Genomic DNA, 19,684 nt, shown 5'->3' with positions numbered 1-19,684 from the left:
ACATCGCACCAGCGCGTCCACCTCCTTTATTTTTTTTTTTTTTTTTTTTTTTTTTTTTTTTTTTTTTTTATTTACCTCATTATACGTTAAGCGTATACATATAGGTATGTAAAAAAAAAATATGCAAGTTAGATAGACGTTCCGATTGTGAGTCACGCTTGCAATTAGATTAGACGACGTACGTATAATATGCATACACAAGTATTCTATGAGTTATACATTTATATATATATATATATATATATATACATTTATATATATATATATATATTATGAGTATCTTCTCCGGTAACGAATATACCTGCAAAGTACACACGTACGAGATGATACATTTAACAAATAAGATAAGATTGCTGGTTTGAGAACGTTTTTTATTTATTTTTTTTTTTATGTTTTTTCTTTTTACTTTTTTTTTTTTTCATTTTGCTTCTCCTTCTCCTTCCATGCCGCGAATAGAAAGATGGATGAGTGCAGAAACCTCGTGCTGTGTCACTGCTTGCTGTATTGCGAGGTGACGAAATAGGCATAATGCCCTGTATGCGTGTGTGTGCGTGTGTGTGCGCGTGTATTTACATCCGTGTATTTGCAGGCGGCGCAAGCTCTTGTTCGTCTTCTTCTATTTACCGCTTTAATTTCATGCGATTAAAATTCTGACACCGAACGAACGACGCTGCTTTAATAATACCAAGAACTGCGTAGTTGGTACCGTGATACGTGTACATGTAGGTATATGGGGCATTCCGTGACGTCTCGATCGGGATTATAATTAATCAATGTCTCGGATTGGTTTTATAATTTTTTTTTTCTTTTTTTTATTCTTCACACGAAAGTACGCGACGAAGAACGCTATTTCAATTTTTTTTTTAATAAAAATTTTCATACCACCGTATCTCGGGTATGATTTAAAAACTTGGAAACAAAAAGCCCTACTTTTTTTAAAGCTGAAAATGTTTGGAAAAATTTTATAAAATATAACGGAAAATTTGGATACACGTTAAACGATGGAGATTTGATTTCGTAACTTCAAAAGATTAATAAGGAAGAATGGAGAAAAAAAACGTTATCGTTATTATTGTCGGATTGAATTTTTGACGTAAAAATAAACGTATACATATATATGTAAAATATGCAATGGAATATTGATAAATTTTATTTTCTCACTATTTTTCTTACTTATCTTTCAAAGTCACGAAATCTCAACTCTTTGATAGTTTTCACAAATTTTCTTATATATTTTATAAGATTTTACTGAATTTTTTTTCAGATCGTCACGCATGTGGCAACCGTTTGATCAGTAATCAAATGACGAAATTGCGATTTCCAAACAGAGGAATAATGAAGACAATTAGGTATATTGTAAACCGCAACAGGGGATTTCCCTAGGCATTGACGCAGATGTGTTTTTACATTAACAGTCTGGCATGAGAGATAAACGGGTGAGTACTAACAAGTAATTAAAACGAGACGCGATATACATATATATATATATATATATATATACGTATATGTCACAGAAGAAAATAGGAGAACAGCTGCGGTTAAATTCCGTTCTTATATGTAAGCAGCAACGAGTATCTTCGGCATAAATTTTTCCAAACTGAATGAGGAATGAGGAGAAGAAAAATTGTTATCAATCATCAGGTGAGCACGTGACGCGACCTGGATGCAATTTTTACGTACATGAACCTTAGGTTAAACGGTTAATGCCCCGTGTACCGAAACATAATTAATTTTAAGAATCTTGTATTTATTGTTAGATACCTGCACGAGATGCGATAAAAACAGTTGCGCCGCGTCGTGATAATAATATAATAAATAGATTTACGATTCTTAACGTATTTTTTTCTTGTCGTCAAACTACAGAAACAAATTCAGTCCCCGTTTGTAATGTAATACAGTTGTAGTTGTGCGGTCTGGCAAAAAAATTTCTGATGAGAAAAAAAAAAAGTACGGCAAAACTCTGAACAATGAAAGGTGTTGTTAACGGTGAATATAATATCGGCTACCCGCGTTTTAAAAATTTGCAAACGACGAATGTGTATGCGTAATTCGTACAGATATGTCTGCGAAACGTAGAGACTATTGATGAAACAGTGAGAAGACAATCGGCATGTACGATTATTACACAACGGTGATAATGGCACGCGTGTGTTCGAAGAATTATAAAAGAACAAAGGAAAGGGAACAAAATATAAAGAGTATAGTATATTTCAAGGTCAACGTTTATCTGTCGCCAGAGTTTTGATTATAATTCTAACAATTGAGTCGCAAATGTTAAGCATGATTTATTCCTTTGACAACATAATAATGCAGACAATACATGTAATGCTTGTTATTGAAAAATAATATAATGTACGACCAGACCGCGAGCTACGATGGACGAATCTCGTCTTCGTTTTAAAGTCGCAGGGTCCCGATAATGCAGAAGAAATAATCCGGCAAAACTTTCACGGCGGGATGAATTGTAATGAAAAAACAAGAGAGAGAACGAAAGAAGGAATTAGCCACGTGGCACGTTGACCACGTGGCAGCCGAGTCAGCTACAGCAAACGGCCGCGTGTTACGTCAGAAAATCCCGCAACGCATACATATGCAATGGGCAACGTATGCCTAACCTATCCCAAGCACACTTGATCCCTTCCAGTCAACCTTTATTTCTGTTTCCTTTTCTCTATTCAACGAACTTCGTGACAGGCAATTCAACCGAACGCAAGTTCATTACGGAGATCGGATATCGTCGTTGCGAGATATGCTCTCTCTCTCTCTCTCTTCTCTTCAAAAAAAAGAAGCCAGTTATGTATGGACGTGCCTCGGTGGGTAACTGGCATAAAACGTTTGGAGATGTGTCGGTAAGTATTACCGCCGATCGGTAAGCCTGTGTTACCATTTATTGGTAAGATAACGACGTCGATAAGATCAGACGCGCTCAACCGCTATCCATTTTTATCGGTAAATTGTGCGCGTCGAATATTTAGTTGCTCGCGAATTACCGCTCCGGCAGATATTTGTCTGAAAAAAGGGCCTTGTTTTATACTTGGAGAATACTCTTGACTCAGCGATGAAGCTTTGATATTTTTCACTGAAATTTTCAGCGATTTTTTGGAAAACATTTCTAGACAACTTTTAGTGTAATTTTGTTTAAAAAATGGCAAGATACCGTACACAGTCCCTGGCGTTGATCGACATAATACGTAAATAACGAACAGCGCAAAAATGCAGCCGTCAAATTAGTAACATGCCTTACAGGAGTTTTCTTACCTCGTCTTCGGCATCTCGACGAGTCTCCTGAAGAACAAGCAGAAAAAAATGAAGGTCAGGTGATACCGGGCAATATGGACAAGTCGAGCACTTCGGAAATTGGTCGTATTAACTCACAACGCGTCGACGGCATCCGTATGCCGGGTATTGAGCGACTGGTAATTTTCCACGTTGTAAACACCATCGCCCGCTGACCCGAGATCTGAGATCTAATCTATGTTTGTAAACAACACAGGATTACCGATCACGATTGAACCGACACTGCACTCTTTGTCGCGGGAAAGAAGGTCGCTGAGGTCGATTTGACCGTGCAGCGTCGTTTTAGGGTTCTATGATTTCGGTCATCATTCCCGTCTCACGATTATTCCGCGTTGTTCATTGTTCAATTCAGATGCTTAATTTCATCCGTACGGAGAAAAGAGAATCGGAGAATCAAAACGACACTTTGCGGCTCAAACAATACTTACTGCGTCGCGAACGATGAAGCATGATACGACTTACAATGACACAACGAAACGAACACTTCGTCTCCGCGGTCACCGGCCTACTAAATCGACAAATTACAACAGGAATAATACCGGCACCAATCACACAGACCCGCCGACGAGTCGGGAAGAAAATTTGTTACGAATAATTATCCACTCGGTCTCGTGGGCGAAATTACTCCAACAATTTAAACGTAATCAGTCGAGACGAACGCACGGTCACGTGACTCGGCGGCGGGCGACTGTGGCGCTCTCTTCTGGAATTCCATCCAACTAGTGTGGAAATTTTTAAGTCAACGTCGAGTTGTACATTCTTCTTACCGATCGTGGATAGATTGGCGAGCAGCTACTAAGCTTCGGTAATTGGTATAGTTAGATCGTAGGTAGTTAGTTCAGGAGGTTGATCCGGGTTTTAAATTTCAAGCATATACTACTGGAGATAGCTTCGCGTGTGCAGAAAGTGTAGCAGAGGAGTAATAGAGAGAGTTACATATGTTGCTTATAATCTGTCTCTCTCGCCCTACTCCTGATTGGCTGATACGATTCCTCTCAGCTAATAAAATGCAGAGTGAGAAAGACACATATATCTTTCTTTCTCTCTCTCTCTCTCATCACTTCGGCTGCATTTTTCGCGAGATCAATACTTGAGATGGGTGGCTCCCTCCAGTAGTGAATGCTCTGAGGTTTTGGAAGACGAAGACCGGATACAGTGTTCATACCACAGCTCGGGCTGTCTCCTTTCCATTCCGCGGTGTGTTTTATGCCGGCGGTCGCGTGGTTGTAATTTTTGGGAATAATATTTTCAATTGAAAACCGTCAGAAGAGCGTGCAAACCAGGCAAAGATGCTGGTTTTATTTGAAACCCCGGCGGGGTACGCCATATTTAAGGTAAGCTATTATCGGAGTTGCATTTTATCGGAACATAACCAAAACTCAAGTTCGGCCACAGGGACGCACGTGGCTAACGGAGTGAAAACGTTGTAATAAAAATTATATACTCATCGAGATTGTTTTCACCCTCACGTTCGTAATTTTTTTTTACAGCTACTCGACGAAAAGAAACTATCAGAAACAGAAAACCTCTATCATGACTTTGAGACGCCAGAAGCTGCTAGCAGAATGTAAGTATCGCGTACTCAGCAAACATGAAAATTGATTAATCTTTGGTAATTCTTTATAGTTTGATTATAAATACGATATTTAATTTTCATATTTTCCTCAGCGTCAAGCTCAAGCATTTCGAAAAGTTTGCGGATACGACCGAAGCTCTGGCAGCAACAACGGCAGCGGTCGAAGGAAAAGTAAGCAAGTCATTGAAAAAGATGCTGAAGAAGTATTGCGCCGAGGTTCAGGAGCAACTGGCAGTGGCAGATGCAAAGTTAGGAAATGCGATAAAGGATAAACTGAGCCTTTCCTGCATCAGTAACACTGCCGTTCAGGAATTGATGAGGTGTATACGAAGTCAGATGGATTCGCTGTTGACCGGCCTGCCGAAGAAAGAAATGACTGCCATGGCGCTTGGTCTAGCTCACAGCCTTTCAAGATACAAGTTGAAATTCTCACCTGATAAAATCGACACAATGATCGTCCAAGCGGTTTGTTTACTAGACGATTTAGACAAGGAATTGAACAACTACGTAATGCGATGCCGAGAATGGTACGGCTGGCATTTTCCTGAACTAGGAAAACTCGTGACTGATAACGTCGCGTTTGTAAAAACAGTGAAGATTATCGGCACCAGGGAAAACACGGCAAACTCAGATTTATCTGACACACTGCCCGAGGATGTAGAAGAAAAGGTTAAAGAAGCGGCAGAGATATCAATGGGGACTGAAATATCGGACGACGATATTCTCAACATCCAACACCTCTGTGATCAAGTTATAGAGATATCCAGCTACAGGACACAGCTTTACGACTACCTCAAGACCAGGATGATGGCTATGGCTCCGAACCTGACGGTTCTTGTCGGCGAGCTAGTCGGTGCCCGGCTAATTTCCCATGCCGGATCGCTCATCAATCTTGCGAAACATCCCGCCTCCACGGTGCAAATTCTTGGTGCAGAAAAGGCACTTTTTAGGGCTCTAAAAACCAAACGAGACACCCCCAAGTATGGATTGATCTATCACGCTCAGTTGGTCGGTCAATCGTCGACGAAGAACAAGGGAAAAATGTCAAGGATGCTTGCAGCAAAGGCGTCGCTGGCCACAAGGGTAGACGCTCTAGGTGAGGATGGCAACTTTGACCTAGGAGCTGAACACAGAGCAAAACTGGAGGCAAGGTTGAGAATACTTGAAGAAGGAAATCTGCGCAGGATCAGTGGTACTGGGAAGGCCAAATCAAAGTTTGAGAAGTATCACACGTCTTCAGAGGTGAAGCAGTACCCTACTGCTGCAGACTCGACTATACCGAGCAGCAAGAGAAGGCATTCACAGATTGATGATAAAAAGCCATTGATCGAAGAGATCGAAACAGTTGCAGAAGACGCTGCCGAAGTGCCACAGAAAAAAAAGAAAGTCAGGGATAGCGTTGGGGAACAGGAAAGTGCCGGAACTCCTGGTACCTCAAAGAAACAGAAGAAAAAAGTCAAGCAGGAAACTGAAGAAGAAGATATTGCTGCTGTAGAAGTCGAAGAACCGGAGCAGGAAGTTGAAGGTAGAATTAGAATTATCTATATTAAATGCAAATAGGTATTGAAGTTGGAAAATTGTCGTATCGTTGAAAAATGTTCGGTAATAACATCACTATTTATTCACAGTTACAGAATCAGCAAAGAAGAAGAAACAGAAAAAATCTAAGGTAAAGACGGACGTAACTGAGGAAGAAATCGCAGAACAGGTCGAGGGTCCATCCAGTGAAAAGAAGAAAAAGAAGAAGAAGAAGAAATCGATGCCAGACGATTAACTATTCCTCCATATGTGACAAGATAATTGTCCACGCAGTAATGCTATTGTTACTCTACTACACTACAAATGTATAATCGCTAACTTGGATATCTCTGCAGCGACATACATTGCTCCTAGGCCAATAAGTTGTTTAATTTTTTTTTTTTTTTTTTCGCCACCCTTTTCCAACCACGTATGAAATATTTAAATATCGGATACATGTGTACATTTCTACAAAAAAATGTTGTACAATTTGATCATGAAGGTTAATTTCGTGCAGTGTGTGAAAAAGTAAGAGTTGTATAATAAGTAGAATTATTCTTGTATTGTTGAAATCCGTTTCCATATTATAATTGTGCTAAAGGATTTATAAAGTACGTTTGATAAATGAGCATACTAGAACATTATTTTGAATACATAAGTTTTCCTGTTCTTATAAGCAGTACTGCTGTGTTGCATACTATTATAATTCAGAGAAAAGAAAATGTGTATCTATTTTTTAATAAATCTATTATTAACTACCCCACGTGTATTTTTACCTAATTATAAGTCAACATTCTTTCCGTGAAAAAGTTTTGACAAGATGAAACGGAGCGATCGAGGTATAACAAAATAAAACTATGATGCATCGAATAATCTGAAATTTATTGTTAAAATTTTCCGTACCCTTAATTATCGTTTATGGATAATTATATATCTGGTTACAATACAATATTTAAAAAGTATAAAATATGCTGTTGATTTTTATATTATTTTATTTAATTATTTAGTTATTTATTTATTTATTTTTTTCATTTATATATGTGCCTTAGAGCCTAACTAATTTTTAACATCTGATTTTAATTCTATCTCTACTGTATTTGTAATTCAAATTGAATCCTGATTTAATCTGGATTTAGTAAATTATGTACCACACACAAATTGCATCGAATCGGTTTCAATGCACTGAAATGAAAAGCTTCTAAAATATGAAATCTGAGAGTGAGATCAATGCATTTGATATAATATATATATAGCATATATATATCTGTATAGTACGTATTAGAAAGTGCAAACATTAAATGAGATTTTCATGTTAGTTTCGACGCTTTTCTTCCCACCGCATTGCCTACAGACCAGGTGTGATAAAAAATTTCATAACAATATACATATTGAGGTAACAAATTAAATCGAGACGAAATTTTTCATTTTCTTGCCTATAATATACACATATATGTATTTTTTTAAATTCTTTTTATCCTATCTAAAAATAAGTCACACTACATTCAAAGCTTTTATTGTTTATTCGGCACTAAACTTATGCATACATACATAAATACATATGTTTTATGCATGTGTAATAATATGTATATATACATATAAATTCGATAAATGTATTTAAATAGAGGATTTATAATCACACGTGGAAAAATGGACGACGCATGCTCGAATATAGTAACTATATTACAATGATAAGATTTGTGAATTGCGATACATTAATTATCCTTAATAATCATTAATTGCGATTAATATTTAGTGAATTAGTGGGTTCTATTCAATGACTTGATGCATTAGCCAAAGTAATTTATTCATTATTAGCAGTGTGTTTATATCCTAAATATGCAATAGCATCGTTATTAATGACAATTTATTCAAAGAATAGAAAAATTGAACGGAATTTCTTTCATTGGAGTACAAATAATAATCGTCGCTAATTATCGAATTGCCAAACTGATTGAAACGAATATAAAATTCCGTCTAATTTAATTCTTACTTATTGGTTGTTATATAGCATAGAATCTGCATAATATAAAACGCAAATTACCCCACAAATGGATATTTATTTACTATCTTATCTTGCTTGCAATTCTATCGATGGATCGTCAATACATGAGGAACAATTCACTTATCAATTGAATTTCGAATGAAATATATCAGGCTTTGCATCGAAGACGAAATTTTTAGCCTGCAGCGAAAACTGTTTGTAATTGCAAATTTGCTCGTAAGCAGTTTAGGTCAGCGTTTAATTACATAACATTTGAAACGAATGGCCAAATATTCATGTCATCTTTTCAATGTTAGTCCCTTCCACGCTCTGCGTATTATAATGAAATCGATAATGCGGTATTGCAATTTGGCACATTTCTGTCAAGGTATGACTGCAAACTCTTGAGAAAAATAAAAAAATTTGACTCTAGTTTAAATTTAGAAGAATATGAAAAAGAAAAGGCATAAAATTAGATTACTGAATTTAGTTTTGAAAAGTATTTTTTATTTTTTTTTTTTTTGTAGCTACTACATGATTATTGCCAATCAAAATGCCTGCATCTTGTTACAAGCGATTTTTTTTTTTCTCTAGCAATACTTGAATAAAATCCAAAATTGTACCTCGTTCAAATATCTGAGGAAGTGAATAATTCTTTTTTTTTTTTTTACACACGACAGTGAATAGATAACTATAATATATTAGTTTTGCTTTATATAAATTAGTAAATTCATGTTTCAGTTTAAATTTGTACAAATTACTTGACTTTGCAAAAATATTAGGATATTAAATTTTCGTTTTTTTTTTTTTTTTTTTCTTCATTTTTCGTTGGTAAATTTTTTTCTTTTCTTTCTATGCGTTTCTTGTCAGGTATAGTATATTATCGAGAAGTATGAGAGAAAAAAAAAAAGTAAAAATATATATATACATATATTATTTTTCATAGTAAGAATAAATGATGTATCTAAATTGAAGGTAAAAAAAAAAAAAAAAAAAAAAAAGAGGGATAAAAAATGAAAACACGTTTTCTAAGCAATTATACGTATAATTCATAATTTAGAAATAAATCCCCTCGACAGGAGGGGCAAGGAAAACAGCCTTCTAGTGTCTGTATAAATTTTTAAGGGGTCTGACTGGCCAGCCTGCCAATACCCGAGCGGACACAGCACATACGTTACAAGAGAGATAAAAACACATAATATGAATAATCTGCCCTTTTAAGAAACTACAACCAACTGAAAAAAAGTGAGGGAGAAAAAAAAAAAAAAATAAACAATTAGCGGGATAAAGAATCGAAAGAAAAAAAATATCTACACATTTATGGGCTCCTCGCCTTCGTTCAACTAATAATATGAAAAATTATTACAGGAATTTTATCCTAAGGTAAGCTAGATTCTAAGAAACATAAATAAAAATTTGTATATAAAATAAAAAATAATATTAATTCTTCACTTCCCGGCTGTACGACGTCAAAATAAACGCGAGCGAAATGACGGTGAGGATAAAAAAAAAAAAAATATGTATATATATGTTTGAAACAAAAACGTATACATATATATACAGTATATAGTTGAATAAATATGTATATATATATGTATATATGTATGCATTCATATATCCTAAATTAATGGCCCAAGTTTAAACTGCATACGAAATGTGTTCCGCAAACATAACGGCCGATCACAGCGTGCTATAAAAATATGTATATATATGTCTCAAAGACGTAAGTGCTTCCTAATAAGGTAATATGAATAATAATAATAATAATAACAAAATAATAATAATAGTGATAGTAATAAAGCTTGTCCAAAAATAATCGACAATTTAGTACTTTGTACTGGACAAAATTACAAATGACACTCATCTACCAGGATTGTCCTCTGAATATATTTTCTTGCTTCAAAGAAAACAAAAGTGAAAACTAAAAGCTCCGTTCTCTCAATATTTGGTAAGCTTTAGTTTTTGTTACACGTACCCAAGAAATTCATTTCCTTTAAAATTCAGCCGTTCAATAATCTACAGCGATTATTATAATTTCCGAACTCGTTGAGTGGGGGGGAAAAAAAAAAAAAAAAAGGAATATAATTTACACAATCTGTGCATAGTAAATAGATGCACTTATAATATACAATATATAAAGCGTAACTTTATTTACGCCCTGCAGTTTGCTTTGGTATTTCTCTTCTTGAAAGGGCAGATTCGGTCTCGACTGTAATAATGACTTATTGCACACAAGGCTCGGCGTGTCGCAGGCTGCATATAATATATAATATATAAATATATACATATATATATGCGCGTGTATATATATATATATATATATATTTGCGTGTGTGCGTCTCCATGAACTTACTCTAGTACGTGGTGTATTGTAATATTTGTCTAAAAAGCCTAGATCCATACTCACTGGTATTACACAGCTTGTGGCGCACCCATACTCTTATGTTATAACATTCATAAATTTGTTGGTGTTTATGGTTATTAGAAAATAGAATTTAGAGATGCCCATGCTGATATTCTTTTACCTCAACTCTTCAAATCTATCATTTCTAGTCTTCAACAAATATCCACGAGACTCTAGCATATTTCATTTCGTAAGACAAATTCTGATTTAAAAAACAGCATCTTAAGGGATCTTTGAATGCTACTTGAATAACGGGTACACACTGTACATAAAAGGTACAACAATACTGAAGTTGAATTTCATATTATCATCGATGAATTACGTCAATTGAAGGAGCGTAATAGAAATAAGTAATTTTGAGATTTCTTGATACAGGCAATAAAAAAATGAAGACACGAATATCAGACTAGATACGAAACAGATTTGAAGAGTTAATAAGTAGCGAGAATATATGAGAAAGAAGAATACGAATGAAAACCAAATCGAGGATTCTTCATTCTATCGCTAAGCACGCCGATATACATATACACACGTAATACATACCCATGTACATATACTGCATTCGTGTATATATCATGATTACTAATTTTGCATGATTTACAACCGATATATATATATATATGTATAAATTTATACAGGTATATATAATATGTATATATAATTTGCGGTCTATCGTATATTGCATATACATATTATACATATACATGTATAAATTGTATAATGTTTTTGTATAACATACAAATATGTACATTTGACGAGAGAAAGAGTGTAAAAAAAAAAGGAAAAAAAAACCAGAAGTATAAGTAATGTCTATCGGCTATCTACTACTACCTATTACTCCGAACAAATATTTACCTAATACTGGTAAATAAATTCAGTACAGACTTGTTCTCCTTTTGGCTTCTCGCCTTACTAAAAACGTTCCAAAATCTCAAAGTCTCGTCGCCAGCACCAGTCACAATGGCCTCGCCATCAGGCGACATTGCAAGGTACAAAACTCTGTACGAATGACCGGTGAGCTTAGCGACCTGAGTAAGACTCGGATATTTCCATACCAGAATCTGGTTTTGAGAATATCCGTGCGTACTGACCAGCTCCGAGCTGTGTTTACTCCATGCCAGATTGCAGACCTGAGATCCAGTGTCGACACACTGCATCGGCTGACCGGTCAAGGTGTTCCAGAACCTAATGCACCTGTCGGCGGTGCCTCCACCCGAAGCGAGTAAGCCGTGGTGATGAGGAGACCAGGCGATCGCTTTGACGGCTGCCAAATGTTCGGTGTACGTCTGAACAGGCGACAGGGAGTGAAGATTCCACACGTACAAACGGTTGTCGTTGCCTCCTGAAGCCAGGTACTGATTATCGGGGGACCACTTGAGCCCGCAGACCTCCTGACGATGGGCTCCGAGTCTCCGCTCTCCGACGACGCTCGGCGTTCTGACGTCCCTCTGGAGAATCAGTCTGTCCCTGCTCCCTGAAGACAGAACTTCGCCGTTCCAGGCCAAAGCTCCGACCCTGGCGCTATGTCCCTGTAGCTTGCTGACCTGTTTGTTAACAGCGACATCCCAGACCTGAATGTAGCCGAGATGAGTGCCGACCGCGACAAGGTTCCCCCTCTCGTTCCAAGCTACGGATGTGACGCTGTTGTTATCGCTGGAAAGGTCGCACAGCCGGGTGACTTGACTGGTGCAGGCGGACCAGAGATATACACAGCTGCCTAGGCCGACGCTGAGGACATTTTGGGAAGACCAGTCGACCAAGTTCAGATAAAAGTCATCCTGGAGCTCGGGGGCGTCGAGAACCTTGAACGGTATCCGGGATATCTTGCGAGTTGCTTTGCGGGGCGAACGCAGAAGCTTTTGGCTCTTGGAGCTTAGCGGAGACAGCGAGTAGGGCGAGCTCTGGTCCAGCAGGGTTCGATCCTTTGTCGGTGTTGTATACTTGAAAAGATTCTTACTCGCGAGTGGCGAGAGGACTCTGCGTTCCTCGCACTGGCCCTTCACGTCCTCGATGCTCGCTCCCAGGAGTTCGTTTTTCAGGAGACAGGAATAGGCGATACCGTCGCGACTCGCCTCCCCGCTCTCTCGAGTTTTCTTCGCCACCAGGCCGGCCCTGCCGCCCTCGGATATCATGGAAAACGTTGTCTGCCAGTTGTTGCCCGATCGCGTAGGTATGAAACGATCGAAACTGTTGTTCGTTGATTTCGTAGGCGAGAAATAAACGGGCGTTCCACAGCCCGAGTTCGCACCGCTGCCCATCATCATCGTCGTCGCGTCTATCGTGATATCATTATTAGGCTTCAACAGTCGCTTCTCGTATTCGTGATTGAACATTTTTTCCCCCAGAACTGAATGTTTTGTTTTTTTGCGTATTTTATTTTTTTCGTTTTCTCGGTCAACCTTTCCTTTCTCCGCTTTTCTTTTATCAGTTCAACAACAACAATAATAATAATAATAGTAATATATATTAATACCTACGCACTTCACACAACAACCGATCACCACATACTCGTGCGCCAGGCACTTTTTTTTTTTTGGAGTAACGTGTGTGCGTTTTTCCTCTCCTCTTCTCGATTTCCTTCTTTTGTCTCTCTCTCTCTTCCTTTCTCTCGAAGCACGCACTTTAATCGGTTGTAATACAACTGTATCGAGGCATATTTTCACGTCGCACAACGTATCAGTTATATTTTTTCACGCAATTTAACCAACCCGTTGTAACTACTAATTCAACCGACCAGCCAGCCAGCACGACGTCCATTCGATTCGATGTCACTGCGGTACGTATGAATCTCCTCTCGTTGCTCTTTAACTTGATGTTCTTTTTTCTTTCTCTCTCTTTTTACTCGAGCCGTGCAAGTTACAACCCGTCCAAGTCGCAACACGGACTGCCGCTTCTACGACTGCTGCTGCTGACTGCAAACTACGGCTCTACGCTGCGTGAGGTTCACATAGCGTATCGTCCTGTCCTCTTTATTTTACCACCCAGCATTCGACGGCCAATGGGGAAGAGCAGGATGAAGCTAATTTTTCACCCGTGCTTAGAGTCTGACCCGACAGGGGCGCGCGGACTGCCGAGACGAGCCTACTTCACGCCGGTTGAGTTCATTGGAACAGCGAAACGGTCGGCCGCCGGCAAAGGGGTCGGTGGGGGGAAATCACGCAAACCTTGGCTCACGGATTACGGAGTTACCTAGAGTCGCCGCCTCACGGCCGCGCGTGAATTTCAACTACTAGATCGCATACGTCCCAATGGCGTAGACTTCACTCAGCGTGCTCGGAATAATCGCCCGCGTCGTTGAAATTCAGATTCAACGATGTTTGTTCAGTATCGCATCATCATTATACGATCTATTTGTTGAGTTTTATGCAATTCTATGCGAGCTGTAAACATTTATTTTGGATTATTGTTCTATTCGCGATTTTATTGAAGAAAAATAACACATTGCAATAATTCTGTTGGTTAGGTAGTTACGGCGTCAAGAGATCTTGTGGTACAAAATTTACGATGTAAAAATGCTTGCTAATGATGAATCGTCAGATTAATTACTAGAACAGCTTCGCGAACAAATATCATTCGACTTTATCATGGGCCAAGGACAGAAGTGTCTAACCATCAAAGAGTTAACGGCACACTTTCGTTTCCCATATGTTTGCAAATTTTTCACATTGCAGACATCGTTACGCCACTGGGTGATTTCATTGTATGCACACACCAGGGTTAATTCTGTCTGCGGTATTTGAAATTATGTACACTTAGGGAACAAAACTGTCCCTTAGGAATTAGAATGACTGTAATACATTCAGGTCATATCGGGAAATTTACCGGGATAGACGATCCTACCGACGATAAACGAGTGGTCGGTGCTTCTACAAAGGTCTCGACTTCTTTGTTCGGAAAAGGTTCCGACTATAGTTCAAATGGGTCAGGTAGTAAGAAGTCAAGCCCTTCGGATTCTTGGCCCCTGATAATATTGGCGCGCTGAACACATCATAGCCATGAGTAATTGGTATTAATTCGCATTGAAGAAGTTACAGATAAGCGTATAGCGATTGTTAATTAAATGCAGCTGAGCAATGACAATCAGGACGACTTCCCTCTATCAGAACGATCCCGCATGCCCAAAACCAGACGATTTTGATTACAACGTGATCATTGTTGGGTCCGGCATTACCGGGCTTTCGGCTGCCCATAAAATCGCCGAAAAAAATTGCGGTATCTCCGTTCTAGTGCTCGAAGGTAGCGGTAAGTTTTTTTCCGTACAGACGTAAATCCATGCGAACCGATTTCACGGAAAGTCGTGTTATATAAACGACGGAATATTGATCGCCGGATCAAAAAAATCAGAGACGAACTTCAACTACATCGAGTCTGGCATGAAATCGGTGATAAGAATAGTGATGGGCATATTAAATATCGGTAAATATCCGAATCAAGTAGTATTCTGCCCAGTAATAATCTTGTATAACACTGCACAGATAAAATCGGGGGAAGACTTGCCGTGTCAGGTGTAACGAAGGGGTTTTTTATCGACAACAGACAGAGGCACATAAACAGCTTGATAAGGGAACTCGGACTGACGTCGGAGTACAGAAAACCAAGTGGAAACGAAGACAGGATTTACTACTCTCGAAGTGGCCCGATCGTCGTTCGACGAGAAAAGATTACGGACGAAATCGATGACTTCGTCAACAGGGTATAACGAACTGAAAAAGGAGGAAAAAATTATACGGGAATCGGTTTATTCTGTCATACATTATACTATACACGAAGATGCGTTTTCCAGTTGGACCAGACCTTCCAGTCGTCCGACCTTAAAATCTGCGCGGATTATCCCGAGGCGAAAAAATTGGCCAGAATGAGCTTCGACGCTTTCATCGACGACTGTATAACTGGCTCCGAAGCCCGAGAACTCATGAAAGCAATCGTTTTCTCTATCTGCGGTAAACCAGTCTAAACTATCACGGTTCAGTACGCATTTTCTGTGATCATTATATCGTACAACAGTCGAGTGGGGTGAGGGAAATTTTTCAGATCGGTAGACCGCAGTTTCCGGTCGAAGAAAAAATACCAAATTCAACTTTTCCTTGTACAAATAGAGCGAATCGTTCACCCGCAGGACTGGAAGCGGCCTCCGTATCCACTCTTTGGTTCATCGCGATGGCAATTGGCGCAGGCGGGTTAAAACGGAGGATAAAATTCGCCCTTGGAAGCGACTGGAGGAAATTTATACCGGTATATTAACCCTTTGAGGCACACGTTTTTGCTTCCAGTCAAATTCCTTGAAACTGCGTGTATGAGGGTTCTCGAGGTCAGTGATTTCAAGAGTGGGATCAGATCTGAGAAATTTTCCAAATTCAAAATGCCGGATCTAATATGAGTGAATAGCATCAACTTTTATATTTTAGTCCGCCGTATTGAATCCGCTATCTTGAATTTTGAAATTCCTACGCCGGATTCGTTTTCAGCGAATCAGAAACTCCAAGATTACCGAGTTCCACTTTTCTAGTCCCCATAACCTTCCCGCAATGACATCGATTGTGTAAAAACGCATTTTCAACACTTTGTTGATTTATATCGCTCACTATATTCGCGGAATCATCATAATCCCTGTTAAAACATCAACATTGACATCTAGAAATTCCAATTATGCAACAAAAAAAATGACAGCGAAATCTCAAAAATTGAATATAAATCTTGAATATCCAATTCAATAGAGTCGTCTCGTATATGAGACGCTGTGCCGCAAAGGGTTAATTACCGAGTGAAAAAGAACGAGGATTGTACTGTAAATTCTAATTTCCGAATGCTTTCCAAGGGCGGAGCCGAAGAAATACTGAAAGGACTCTGGCGGATGGCGGTTCACGATGAGGGGACCAAAATTCAAACGAACAGCCTCGTCAAGCTGATAGAATTCAACGACGTTTCTGCCTACGTGTCGATTCTCGACGGCGAACAATACAAGTATCATCACACAGCCTTTGCATTGATATTACATCTTGAATCTATGTAAACATGGCTTTGAAGCGAATCATGTTCAAAGAAGCGTTTTTTCTTTTCTTCGTTAAGATGCGAGTACGTGATTGTTGCCGTGCCGCCGCCAGAAAGTTCGAAAATAAGGATACTTCCAGCGAACGAAGAAGTGTTGAAAAACCAAATATCTCACGAGCCTGGAAGGGCGACTTTCTTCGTGGCAAAATACGACGAGGCCTGGTGGCTGCGGAGCAATTACAGCGGGGACATTCTTGGCTCGATAGAGAACCCGAGCGAGCTTCGAATCGTCTACGAGGCGACTTGCCCGCCCGATTTATCGCCAGCGTTTTTGGCGGGCTTTTTGAAAAGGAGTGCCGACGAAAAGGTGCGAGATCAAAATAAGGTGACGACGATGAAATCTCGTCCGCTTTTCGGGCGCTTCGAAGGCGCGTGTGATCCCGTCATTCATGTGTTCATCGAAGCGTACACCGGTATCCGAGTTTGTAATACGCGAGGTAGACATTATATCCTTGCATACATGGTTCATGTACCGCGGATAGAAGTCAGGGACGTGATACTCGATTCGTTTCTTTTCACTATACTGGTAGATTTTTTGCTCGTTCAGTAGACCATACCAACCGGTTAGGATGGGCTAGACGAGAAGAACGATGACGACGAAGAGGAAGACGAACGTTGACCGCTTTTACACTTTTTACGTTTTATTGATGAAAACAAAGTGATGCGATGAAAAAGATGAAAATAAATAATCAATAATTCATCTACACACATACTTAGAGAAGCATAGGAAGAGAGTAACAAAAACGCGAAGTAAAGCCAAGGAAAGATCGTTCTCGGCGTAATTACACGCGGGCAAGATCGACCGCTCGATCGGAAATGCTCGATCCATGCCCGGTTCAGGGGTATATTATTTGATATTTTGTATCTAAAATAAAACTACCCAGCCGCAGACCGAGCAGCGTTCATGCCGGGGAAAAAAAAAGAGTAAAATAAGTCTAAGCCTAGTATATCCTTAATCTTATCCTCCACCGACAGACGACCCATCCTCTCGAGGCCCTGCGAAACTGCTGGACGAGAACGGTTTGGGGTGCGGATGGATCGGCCCTTTCATACTCGACGATGTTGAAGCACTACGCGGAATCTAAATGGTCGGAGGAAGAAGAGGATTCGGGGATGAACCGAGGCGGCCAACCCATGAGCGCGATGAAACCTTGCCACGTTAAATATCACCTAAACCCAATGCTGACACCGCATAAAAGGTTCGCTCGATGCTTTCGGCAAAACGAAACGAAATATCATAAGGGTGGCGACAATTTTGTTCAGTAAAAAAAAATTCAGAATACCCTGACATTTTTCCCACGAAACTCAGGTAATGTTGGTCAGCTTTTATGACCATAACAGCTCCAGAAGTTGTGCACCTTGAATATTACACAAATTTGGATCTAAAAAACACGCAGTATTGCCTCGATTCACAGAAATAATTAGAAATTGAACAATGATAAAATTTCCAAAACTTAGCTTGACTGAATTAACGAAGCATATAGCTGAAGTTTGAAAACGGTTTATAAAAAAAAAGGCACGTTTTTCTCTATGGTGCATAACAACTCCCTGACTATTCCCATTTTTCTGAATGATCTTGATTACAAATGCTGATTTTTAACTGAAACAGGGTTTACTGGGCGTGCAGTGAGTACGCGCGATTTTGGCCTGGAACGATGGACGGCGGCGTTGAATCGGGAGAATACTCGGCCTGTTCTATTCTGTACCAGGTTCGTCCGCAGTCCCTGAACAGTGAGGAGCTACGTTTTGTAACCCCGTGAGTTTGCTGTATACTTGTAATAACCCGTGATACATAGAGATGGTGGTTACATGTATACTCGAGGTCTATGATGTACCTGCACGAGATGCAGGGATACAAGGCTGACGACGACGTGCGTCGACCTTCGAGGAATTTGAAGGGAATCAAAGACCGTGACGTTACGACTTTTCAGGAAGACGGCGCCGGTCGCAGCCAGGAAGACCGATCTACCTCTCGACTTAGTTGCACTCCACTTTGTCACCACGGGGATCGTAACCGCGATTTTAATCATCTACTGCAAACCGGTTAAATAAACACGAAATCGCGCGAGTCTCCAGTATACATACATATATACATGTATATATTTTTTTTACTCTCGCTGTTGGAGAAAGAGCAATAAAAAGGCAAGGTGTGTGGTGCAGGTAAGAGGTTGAAAAAAATAAAATAAAATAAACATTACAACTCTGCGTATAAACGATTGTGCCCGCTGTTACTTGTGTATACCTATTTAAAATACAGATAAGCGTACGGGCATTGATTCATAGGTAGGTATAGTACATTATTGGAATTCGATAGTAAAAATTTTGTAGTAACGGTTTTGTTTTGTTTTTCTTTTTTTTTTTATTTATTTTCATTTTTTATTTATGTTCCGTTTCTCTCTCAAGCTGCGCTACCTTTGTCTTATAGCCTGAAGCAGCGAGAGGTATATTATTATAATTCTATAAATTAGCCAGGGATTTATTCAAATCCTTTCATCCACGTGAGGGTAAATGAAAATGAGGTATAAAAAACGTCACAACGCGGTTTGTGAAAGAGTGTATAAGCGGTGGCGAGGAGATCGGAGATCGTAACAACAGACTATAGTCGTCGCGATTCGACGTACGGGTTTTACTATGAACCCACTACGCTGGGTATCTCCTCGCTCCGCTCCGCCCTCCGGACGTAATATCTTTAAGGAGAAAGAGAGACGAGACGAGCGGAGAGCGGCAGAGCGGAAAAAAGAAAGGTCGAAGAAAAGAGTAATAAAATAAACTGCGAGAATTCCATCGTAACGTATAGTAAGATTCCACGAAATATTCTCCGACCTACAACTACCCGAGTATCAACTCTGCACACACGTGT

At 39.3% G+C, this 19,684-nt stretch overlaps 3 protein-coding genes across 3 annotated transcripts; 2 read left to right on the top strand and 1 right to left on the bottom strand.

Moving 5' to 3' along the window:
• Window positions 1-4,426: 4,426 nt before the first annotated feature.
• LOC124299190 (nucleolar protein 58) lies at window positions 4,427-7,149 on the top strand. The gene is made up of 4 exons (XM_046752194.1): window positions 4,427-4,631; window positions 4,788-4,864; window positions 4,966-6,398; window positions 6,502-7,149. The coding sequence occupies exons 1-4, from the start codon at window positions 4,587-4,589 to the stop codon at window positions 6,645-6,647; spliced, it is 1,701 nt and encodes a 566-aa protein (XP_046608150.1). The 5' UTR covers window positions 4,427-4,586; the 3' UTR covers window positions 6,648-7,149.
• Window positions 6,803-13,716, bottom strand: LOC124299192 (fizzy-related protein homolog). The gene has a single exon (XM_046752196.1). The coding sequence runs from the start codon at window positions 13,107-13,109 to the stop codon at window positions 11,628-11,630; it is 1,482 nt and encodes a 493-aa protein (XP_046608152.1). The 5' UTR covers window positions 13,110-13,716; the 3' UTR covers window positions 6,803-11,627.
• A 236-nt stretch (window positions 13,717-13,952) lies between these two features.
• On the top strand, window positions 13,953-19,016 carry LOC124299191 (amine oxidase [flavin-containing] A). The gene is made up of 9 exons (XM_046752195.1): window positions 13,953-15,018; window positions 15,252-15,469; window positions 15,560-15,716; window positions 15,893-16,008; window positions 16,592-16,737; window positions 16,843-17,131; window positions 17,800-18,023; window positions 18,434-18,580; window positions 18,756-19,016. The coding sequence occupies exons 1-9, from the start codon at window positions 14,850-14,852 to the stop codon at window positions 18,874-18,876; spliced, it is 1,587 nt and encodes a 528-aa protein (XP_046608151.1). The 5' UTR covers window positions 13,953-14,849; the 3' UTR covers window positions 18,877-19,016.
• Window positions 19,017-19,684: the final 668 nt, after the last annotated feature.

The sequence above is a fragment of the Neodiprion virginianus genome, chromosome 2 (genome assembly GCF_021901495.1).
Source record: "Neodiprion virginianus isolate iyNeoVirg1 chromosome 2, iyNeoVirg1.1, whole genome shotgun sequence".
NCBI lineage: Eukaryota > Metazoa > Arthropoda > Insecta > Hymenoptera > Diprionidae > Neodiprion > Neodiprion virginianus.
This window is presented reverse-complemented; position numbering and strand designations above follow the sequence as displayed.

Bases quoted from the DNA above. Each gene is read 5' to 3' on its own strand.
- LOC124299190 (XM_046752194.1), top strand. From the start codon at position 4,587: ATGCTGGTTTTATTTGAAACCCCGGCGGGGTACGCCATATTTAAG. The intron at 4,632-4,787 runs GTAAGCTATTAT...TTTTTTTTACAG, and splicing joins CGGGGTACGCCATATTTAAG to CTACTCGACGAAAAGAAACT. The intron at 6,399-6,501 runs GTAGAATTAGAA...ATTTATTCACAG, and splicing joins ACCGGAGCAGGAAGTTGAAG to TTACAGAATCAGCAAAGAAG.
- LOC124299192 (XM_046752196.1), bottom strand. From the start codon at position 13,109: ATGTTCAATCACGAATACGAGAAGCGACTGTTGAAGCCTAATAATGAT.
- LOC124299191 (XM_046752195.1), top strand. From the start codon at position 14,850: ATGACAATCAGGACGACTTCCCTCTATCAGAACGATCCCGCATGCCCA. The intron at 15,019-15,251 runs GTAAGTTTTTTT...AACACTGCACAG, and splicing joins TCTAGTGCTCGAAGGTAGCG to ATAAAATCGGGGGAAGACTT. The intron at 18,581-18,755 runs GTGAGTTTGCTG...ACGACTTTTCAG, and splicing joins GAGCTACGTTTTGTAACCCC to GAAGACGGCGCCGGTCGCAG.